A 10,210-nucleotide genomic window follows, 5' to 3' on the forward strand; every position below is an offset into this window, starting at 1 on the left:
CTGTGTGTGTAATTTGTTGTTTTGCGTTGTTTCCTTTCTTCATTCACTAATCTGCTGAAAGATATTTACTAACAGAGGAGTATTTGTCTGTTTGATTTTGCTTTCAAAACAGCTAGAAGAGGATTTTACATCTGGCAATCTTTACGTTACCTATACATAAGAATGAATGCAAATATAATAAATAAAATTTGCCTTTTAAAAAAGCTAGTTGTAAGACAGATAATGTTGCTTCCAAAAAAATTTGATTGTTAAATAATATAAGTATCCATGAGATCATTCTTCATGTGGCTGCCAGATATAAAACCACTCCTCCTGAGAAAGTCTTTTAATTGTGTCTTATTTTACAATAAAAGCTTGTCCTTTTATGATACCCCAACTTCTTCATAGAAGTGCCCTACAGGGAAAAGAAATAGAGAAGAATCCTCAAATTCACTGTAAAACAATTTCTTAACTGCCAGGAGATTCAGCCTTCCCTTCCCAAATAGTTATCATTTGTATACACATGAGCAGTTTTCTTTTTATGTAGAAAACAATCTCCTAAAATAATCTTGCAGAAACTCATATATGGGGAACTTTGGTGATCTGTCTTTGGATATTTGTGTTTATTTTTATTAAAAAGTAAACAGGTTATGGCAAAACAATTATTCAAGTTGGTAGTATTCCTCTTCTTAAAAAGTGCTGTTGATTACATACCTATTAGCTATCATAAAATAATGAAAAATACAAAATAAATTACAGATATATTGAGATGACCTACTACATCTTCATTAGGTCTCTCTCTGTCTCTCTCACCGGTGTTTGTATGTGTGTGTGTGTGTGTGTGTTTGTACATACATATACGTATAATATATGAAGGGGCATAAAGGAGAGAATAAGCCATTATTTTTAAAAGTGGCAATTTAATGACAAAGGGATGCTCATGTCACATTCTTTAATCCTGAATCAAGGATTAAGCCTTTTTAATTAATTGGGCAAAGGCATTCAGGCAGCTTAAGGCAGCTTAGATGGTGCTGTAGTTTATTTAATAATATAGCAGCAAAGAGGAGCTTTCTCTCCTCCATGATATAAGAGATTCTTTCAAAGAGGGTAACATCACTGATATAATTCTTTCTTATAGAGAGGAAAGTTTCCATCCCATTGATGGAGATAAATGAAAGATATTGGAAGAACACTTTTATAAATTTACAGTAAGTAATTTCATGTAATTTAGTAAAAAATGATTTGTTAAATAAGTATTAATACAACCAATATCAAATAAATTGACTTACATTAAAAAGATTTATCCAGCATGATTATACACTACTACCACTATAGAACAAAATTTCAGTTTTTGGACATGAGTCATAAATTGCATTGATGTGCGATGGCCAAAGTGTAACTTCTGTTTAAATCAAGAAACAAAGCTAAGATAATTAAAAGTCTCCTTTTTTTTTTTTTTTAATGGCCAGGTTCAGGTAAATAATGCTGAGGATACTGAAAGAGGAATTGGAATTCTGAATCTGTCAGTTAGCTGCTGAAAGAGACCAAACTGGTTGCTTAAGTAAGCAATCAAACAGGAGTATAATAAAAGTTGTTCTTTAGTGGGAAGGAGAAGAAATTGGAAATTCAGGTCAAATAATCAAATTTCTGAGAAAGTCTCATAGATCACAAAGAATTAGAGACCATTATTAGCTTTCTCAACTCTCAACAACCAGTAGGAAAACAAATTCCACAAAGGGTTGTGAATGAAACATTTAAACCGTTAAAATCTCTTGCTTTTGGAAATAATTGTAATTTCGATGTCAGTTTTAAGTTATATCCAGAATAAAGATTGTACTTTGGTTTTGGGGGTATACTTACATGGCTTCTTAAACAACTTTGTTCCTCTTCATTATAAGTTAAAGAGTGAACATTATTACTTTAGGCAATTAACGGCAAATAAAGATTAAAGAAATATTTCCCCCATCCCTAAGAAAAGAATGTTTTTGAGGGCATGTCTCTGTCTGCATTCATGGATCCATTCCAAGGGTCCTCCAGGCATGGGAATATCTTAAGTCTTCCTGATACCTCTATGTACCTGATTAGAATTAGAAAATATTGGCAGATACTCGACTGAGTAAAAGAAGTGCAATAACATGAATTCTGGCCTTTATTTGTTCTTCTCTTGAGAATGTAATTTTTAAAATAATATTTTGGAGATTTTACTATTTACGATGCTGAATATTTTTTAGTAGATAAATATCAAGCATTTCATAGGCACACACATTTTCTCTTAGAAATTGTTACTTAAAGAATTTCCATCTTTGTGCTTCCAAACTTTGGAAGCTAATGAAGAAATTTTGGTTTTCAGTAAACCTTTTAATACATAACTCTTGATTGATTTCCATTAATATATACAATGATTGATTTTACATTACCCATAATTAGTCTTCATACCATGCAGCACAGCCCATATTGTTTTTATCAACAAGAAGGTTTCTCATTAAAAGTAAAATAAATAATGTATATTCTGCCTTTAGAGCAAAGTTGGATATTAAAAGCCAAAATATTTAATAGATCATTTAAGAATCACTGAAATATTGTTGAGTAAATTGAAGGGAGTACTTCCTTATGGAAAATGTGTTGCTTCATAGCCCAGTGCATGAGTTCGTGTGGTGTTCAGAAAACATTCCCAGATTACCTTGATTAATTTCACTTTGTCTTGTGAAAGCGTGCAGGTATGATTGATTCATTGATTCTATAATTAGAAAGGATAGAAATAAAACATTTCCTTTTGGATTGCATCAGAAAATGATTTGCTTGAAAGGGAAAACGGCTAGACGTACTTTAAATTTAGCTTCCTTTTAATCATACCAAAAATTAAATAGCCTGTTTCACACCATGAACAAGATACTTCTATGTGTAAACAACAAATAGAAACCTCCCATAGTGTGTGTATGTCTGTATGTTTGTGTGTATGTGTGTTAATCCTTACTTGATTGCATGACAAGTAAAGCTAATTTAAGAACGCACATTTAAAAAATAGAGTTTTCATTTTAGTTTTATTGTAGTGAGTAGTATTTTTAATTTTCTTGAAAGGCACCCAAGAATAATTACTTTTGTGAACCAAAAATATATAAAACTGTACAGAATAAATATTTCATAGAAATCTAACTATACCTTCTTGTAAAATAAAGCTACATTGTCCCTCTCTTGAGGCAACTTAAACCACTTACCTTTAGAAGTGCCTTTTGCTACTGATTTATGGCATCTATCAATATACATCAATAAAAATAAAATAATTTTTCCTATTTACTTTACAACTGTGAATTACTTGCCACAAGAAATGTATTTCTATCATGGTCATTCAAATTTACAAAGAATTAAGCCTATGAAATAAAGCAAACCCAATAGATTCTCTAGTCATATGTACAGCAGAATCTCAGTAGCATTTTTAAAATATCCCTAGAAGAAGAATTAAACTTTGAACATAAATGACATACTTTAGTTCACAGCAGCACTGACATTAAAATTATCTACACAAAATGTGTAGAAAACCCCCCAAAATATGCTTATTTATTCCACCTGAACTATTAATCATTTTAACTTTTTAAACTTAGAATGCACGAGAGTGGCATTTGTTTAAGCTCAAATGCTCAAAGTTTTGAGCCACCCATGACCTATGTAATTACAATCTTTATATTTTTTCTTCACTGTTTGTAATTTGTAATTGTCAAGTTCCAGTTTCTTTTGCATTTATTGCAAGAAAGTTAGGTATGTTTGACAATATACATTTTTGAAGTACATACTGGTTATAAACAATGTATTCCTTACATATTATAACTACATATACAGGTATGGTTTTTAAATGATGAAATCCAATTGTAATTAATCTATAGGGAAAGCAATTCAAGAAAATTCGGGATACTTAAATGTTCAACCTTTTTAGATGTGCAAGAGGACTCCTATGAGACACTTTTCAGTATATGGAGAAATATTACTATAACCCTTGAATGATTTACATGCAAGGATTTATTTTATTTGGGACAGACTGAATTGCCTGAAGATAATGCCATGGCTTCTCCCAATGATCCCTGAGTTTATTTTTCTTCCTTTTTTTCCCCCGTAGTTTACTACTGTGCTTAAGTTCTGATTGATGACACACTCATGTAAGGCACTTATTTACAAGGTATGGACTTTAAACAGAATCATAGCATTTCTGTGAAAGCCCTCAAACTCTCCATCTATGTTTGCTGCTCCAGGACTTCTAAATAGTCAGGTTCAGCATGTAAATTAGCTTTGAGTTCAAAATACTCATTTTTCGTCTGTTCCACTAATACCTTCCTTGGACGTGAGTACATTAATGTTTCCATTAATTTCAGTTCTTCGTGGGCTCCTGGATAATGTGCCTCCATATCAGGCTGGAGCTGAGCAATGTTTTTCCTTAGGTATTCTGTGATTCCCAGTTGCTGAAGTTCCCTTTCTTTTTCTAAAATGTTTCTATACAGTGAACTGGCATCTTGGAAGGATAAAAATTCTGTCGATTGGTTCGTGGTTTTGTATTTCATATTGGACCCTGTGAGTGGTGAATGATTTTCCCGTTCCAAAAGACTTCTTTGGAGATGTTTTGCGTCACTTCCTTCTTTCTCATTCCCCTCTTCTTCCTCTTCCAAATGCTTTGGACCAAAGGAGGGACTTCTATAGACATGAACCATGGGGCTCACCATGTGCTGTTCATAGAGAGAGGCAGAGGGTCTTTCAGTAGTGTGATGAGTGGTTTTATGGCCATACATGCTGTACTGAAGATGCACGGGACTGTTGTCCCTCATTTGCTCATCTACTTGTTTCTTTTTGTATCTTCTCCTGCGGTGAAGAACAAGAACCACTATGCCTGCAGCACAGAACACAATAGTGATGAACACAATCAGAAGTCCCAATATTAGAACAGACAGTGGCACAGCGTCTGTAAGAGATCGTAAAATAGTATCGGCCGTATTCGTTGTTGTTGTAGGAGTGGTGACAATAATGTAACTAGTCTGTGTTGGCATGGATGGGTTATTTACTAAACCTGGACAGAGAAGTTCACTATTTAGGGCTTTTAATTCCTTTTTGTCGAGATGCCCGGGAGAAGTGCAGAGGATGTCATCTGTCACTGTGTTCTTGCTTAGCTTTTGTATCCATTGTTGCAGTCCAACCAGGTCACAGGAGCAGTCCCAGGGGTTATCCTCAAGGTCAATCTGGGTTAGTAAATCAAGATCATCCAAAATATTACTTACAGGTAGATGGGTAAACTGGTTTGTTTTAAGATTTACCTTAGTTAGAGGAACCCCTGAAAAAATATGTGGTGGCAAAACTTGGAGGAGGTTGTTATTTAAGTAGAGGACTTTAAGTTTAGGCATTGGATTAAATGTTTCTGGCAGTATTTCCTTAATGGCATTGTATTCAAGATATAAGTATTCAAGATTATGGAGGCCAAGGAACATGCCTTTACTTAATTTGGTCAGATGGTTACCATTTAGATACAGCTTTTGTAATCTCGTTAGGTTCATAAATGATCCTTCTTCAAGAACTTCAATACGATTGTTTCCCAAGTGAAGCATTTCCAAAGTGAAATATTCCACTAGATCAGACTTCATTAAACTATGAATAATATTTCCCGCTAGAATGAGCTTTCTAGGATTTTGCGGAGGAGGTCTCAGATCTGATAAGCTCTCAATGTTGCGCTCCTGACAATGTATTAGAAGTCCTGATGGGGATAGGACTTTGCAGTTACAAGGAATAGGGCAGTAAGGTCCTGGAAGTTGAGTGGATGGCTTTGTAATATAAGGTATCAAACGTGGTGCTTTGGTGGGTGGTTTTAGAATGGATGTGGTCTTAGTTGACATGCGACTATCATTTATTGAAGATGTTGCTGCCAAATGTAACGATCCTGAAGGATCCTCATGTTCTTCATACACTGGTGGAGTGGGGCAAATGGATTCCTTCTTTAGTCTACTGAGTACACTTCCTTTAAAAAATGGAGGGCTATTGCAGACAACATCACCAATTATAGATTGCGGAGGCATGTTCTCCAACCAAGTTTTTAACTGCAGTAAGTCACAATTGCAGGCCCATTTATTGTCCTCCAACTGAAGATCCAATATTCGGCCAATGTGTTCGAGAAAACCAACATAAGGCAATGTTTGTAACTGATTTCCACGAAGATCTAGATGGGTTAAAGGAACAAATCGGAAGATGTTTGGAGGAAGACTCTCAATAGCATTATCATTTAAAATTAACACTTTGAGTCTGTTGAGCTTGCTAAAGGCACTTGGTTCAATCACTGTGATAAAATTGTTATCGGCTTGCAGGAATTCCAGGTTTTCCAGTCCATGGAAAGTATCCTCTTTAAGAATTTCTAAAGAATTGTGATTGATATGAAGTTGCTTAAGGAGGCCAAGGCCATTAAATGCACCTATCTCAATATCTGCAATATTGTTAAATCCAAGGTGTATTGAAATAGCATTGGTAAGCCCAGAAAAGTCATTTGTGTGAAGCATTGTCAAGCCATTATTTAATAAGCTTAGTTGGAAAGGTCGTGATGGTGGCACATTTATTTCAGATACTGTCTTGATACCTTTTTCTTCACAATTTATTAGCATTGTGCCATCTTTTTCCTCACAATTGCAAAGAGAATCACAAGAGCTTCTGGCTGAGAACACTGGAGTTTGGGACTGTAAAGATATACAGGCAAGGAGAGATGAATAAAAGAGATGAATCCACAGCTTCATGTTGTCATGTGATGAAATCCGATTCTGTAAAATAAAACGCAATAGCAAGGGACTTTAGTGGGCAGAACTGGGGAGGAGATGAAGCTGACATTTTCAAAACAATAGGTCTTTCTCCAAAAAACAAATGACTGACTACCATGAAAATATGGGTACCTTGCTGCATTTATATCGTTTTTTCTTTTTTTTTTCTTCCTAATACTCAGACAGGCAAGTCTGACTGACTTTTAACTTGCATTGTGGTCAAAATATAAAATTTAGGTCAAGGGGAATTTAAAATATAGTACCATAATTTGTGTTCACATCTGATGAATAACCTGCATTTTAACAGATGAGAGAGGTGCTGCCTTAGAGCATTGATACTTCACTATGATGCAAAGTTACATATTTGAAAACTTTTTTTTTTTTAACCTTAAGGTACGTAAATTTAAGGCTGGAGGATTATCGTATAAGACAAATATGTAGTTGTTAGCCATAAGCATAGAGAACTGTAGGGAATGTAAAAAATGATAAAAAGAGTGTATGTGTGCATATGTGTATGTGTGTATACATGTCCTCATGTAGCATGCATTGTCTTTCTTTATATTGTTGAACTGTGTGTCACACAATAATATCTAATAACTGTGTCTGTGTTTTAACTGTGTCTGTGTTTTAAGCCAAAACTTTGGTTTTGGCTTAAAATTACATATATAGTGTATATGTGTGTATGTGTGTATATATATATATTTACACACACTAATTTTATTGTTTATTTTGAAAACTTTGAGGAAAATATGTCTTTGATCATGTAATAAAGTATAGTACAATAAGAACTCTTTTAACTATTCATTCTAGGGCAGTTTGTATAAGCGTAATAGTATCAGATATATACACTTAAGAGTGACCATTCAAATTTCACTTAAATCCTTATATTTAATATTGCATTTCTAGAAGCAGTATATTTCTTACTGCTTTTTAATTATGTTATAGATGAGGTTGAAATAATAAAAACTAAAGAAGAAAGATTAATCTTTAACACACATTTCAGGCTGTTGTAAAAGAATAAAAAATGCTTCATCTAAACTTCTAGCAAATGACTTCCTAATGAGGTTTTGAAACAGTCTTCAGGGCACTGAATGTCATCACATAATTAAGCAGCTGGTCTCCTTGATTATAAGACTTTAAGTCACGAACAATGAAGTCTGAAACAAACTGTATCATATTAAACTTTTTGATGGTGTTTCAAATTTGGTAAAAGAAAAAAAAGATGGTTCAGAATAACATCATGTATTCCAATCCTGAAACATGTAACAAATGCATCTGAAACAGCAATTCTTAAAAAGATTTTGTCCTTTAAATGACAGTTATGCAAGGTAAACATTTGTAGCACTAATGATATCTAATATTATTTCCTTCCTTTAAATATTATACTTTATATAAACTACATTGAAATATAAACACCACATCTTATGACTATTCAACTTTTCAAAACAGTAATCAGTTTTCATTTTTGTTGTTTGAAATGTGAACAGTAACTGAATCAAATTAAAATTCACAATCAGGTAAAACATACCAGAACCCAGTCAACCATCCTGAAAGTAAACTTTCATTCCCTGAAAACATAGTGTTTTATTGAAAACACATACAGTACAAAGTTCCTGAAAGGCAAAAGACAACTAAAGAAACAAAACAACATACTGTGTTTCTATGTGAAGAGAATGTTAGAAGACTTTATTTTTCTCTAGGGAAATAGTTTGATTTTAAACAGCTTTGTGAGCTGAGGTTATAAACAAGCAGCATGTAATCGGAGTCTTCAACTTGTGGATTAGCTTCCACAAACACTAAAAGTACTTATTCATAAATTACCAAGAGATAAGAAGATTTATTTCACCAGGTATGGCATCAGAGAAAATAGCAAATAATTCTTCAGTGATTAAACTCTTGTTATTTTTTAAATCCTATATGAATTTTGTGCTCTTCAAAATGTGCTAGGAAACAGTTTCTCATCTCTTCAGAAACACACACAAATGTGAAAAGTGGTTCTCTACTGACAATATCCGATACAGTGGTAAAGAGGTCAAAAGATACTCACTGACATATTTTCTGAGAATACATATTTTCAAGTCAGAAAATAATATAAGTAGCATACAAAGTGCAAAGAATTATTCAATATTCTGCTTATATTTGTAATTCAACATTCACACTTGGAAGCGATCCTTCAGAAAGCATACATATTTAGTTTCTAACAACAAACTGCATGTTGTAAAAGAAATAGTGGAATATTATATTTGTTCTTCTCTACAGCCAGCTGTTAGACTAAATGTCTGCTGCTCAGAGAATACAGGCATCTGCTACAGTGTTAGTTGTGCCAGTAAGCAAGAATGAAATTGAGTATCCTTTAATGCAAAGTTGTTTGTTTAAAGGAGGCGAACATACAAATTCAATCACTTTGCTATAATGCAAAAATAAGTATAAGAAAAGCCTGGAAACATTCATCTTACCTGTAAAGCAGAGACTCTTCCTGACGTTATCTGTAACGCACAGCTGGAAGAGGTGTTCAAAGTAATTCAGTTCCTTTATTAAAAAAGAAAACACCAACCACTGCGTACTTTCTTCTCAAATATCACTTTTTGTCAAGTCCCACAGGTTCATAAAGTTAAAACCTCTGGTCAAAGATAGAATACTGAGCAATTCATTGAAAATATTTCAAGCAGAGTGCATACTAGAGCATCCTGAAGCAATTGTCCCTTTTTCCCTCAATTAAAATTCACAGCATACTTCCCAGCTATGCTGACTTTTTTGCATATAGTTAACCATTTGCAAGCTGCTGAATGCAGTAAGTAAACAAGATGTTTAACAGAGCTGGGACTGATCACTCTTGCTTTCTTAGTTTGTAGATCCAAGCTGCAGCAATGTTCTCCTTCCTCCTTTTCTAGTATTTCTTGTTAGCTCAGTTTGTTATTAGTCAGATTGCCAAGGGCTGGGAGGTAGGCGTAAATAAAGAGACTTCTTGGCTTTTGACTCAGCCTGTAAGCCCTTCCCCATCAGAGCGTTTTAATCTGCCAGTGTCACATAACACACGAGACAGCTCCACCTTGGGACTGCTCAACTCCTCCTCTTTCTGCAAATGGTCTTTCCACTCCCTTTCAATACCAAATACAGTGCGAGTGAATTTTGATGGAAATAATAACACGTCGTTTTAAATGCTTAATAGTACATTGTGTTATTATAGCAAGCTAAATAATACGTTATGTTAAATTCTCAACTAACACTGTTCTGTAGTGTTTGCACACATGTGTGCAGGAAACACAAGAATGTCGCCTATAGAGGAGTTGCCTCTTTTTTTTTTTTTTAAATCTGGTATTTATAGTTGAAATTGTGCACTCACTAGATTGTAAAATGTTAACATGAACAGCTTCCCTGCAATATTTGTATTTTTGTATTCACCATTTAACTTTTTTAAAGCCTTAACTTAGGGACTCTAAGTTTTTACTTCATTATTTCTT

The 10,210-nt window shown here is 33.9% G+C and overlaps 1 protein-coding gene across 1 annotated transcript; it reads right to left on the reverse strand.

The window, feature by feature from the left end:
- Nucleotides 1-3,003: 3,003 nt before the first annotated feature.
- SLITRK6 (SLIT and NTRK like family member 6) lies at nt 3,004-9,846 on the reverse strand. Its single transcript, XM_050767109.1, has 2 exons — nt 9,206-9,846; nt 3,004-6,752 (listed from the first exon to the last, which is right to left on the reverse strand). The coding sequence occupies exon 2, from the start codon at nt 6,726-6,728 to the stop codon at nt 4,203-4,205; it is 2,526 nt and encodes an 841-aa protein (XP_050623066.1). The 5' UTR covers nt 6,729-6,752; nt 9,206-9,846; the 3' UTR covers nt 3,004-4,202.
- Between the last annotated feature and the right edge of the window lie 364 nt (nt 9,847-10,210).

This window comes from Macaca thibetana, chromosome 17 (genome assembly GCF_024542745.1).
Source record: "Macaca thibetana thibetana isolate TM-01 chromosome 17, ASM2454274v1, whole genome shotgun sequence".
NCBI classification, from domain to species: domain Eukaryota; kingdom Metazoa; phylum Chordata; class Mammalia; order Primates; family Cercopithecidae; genus Macaca; species Macaca thibetana.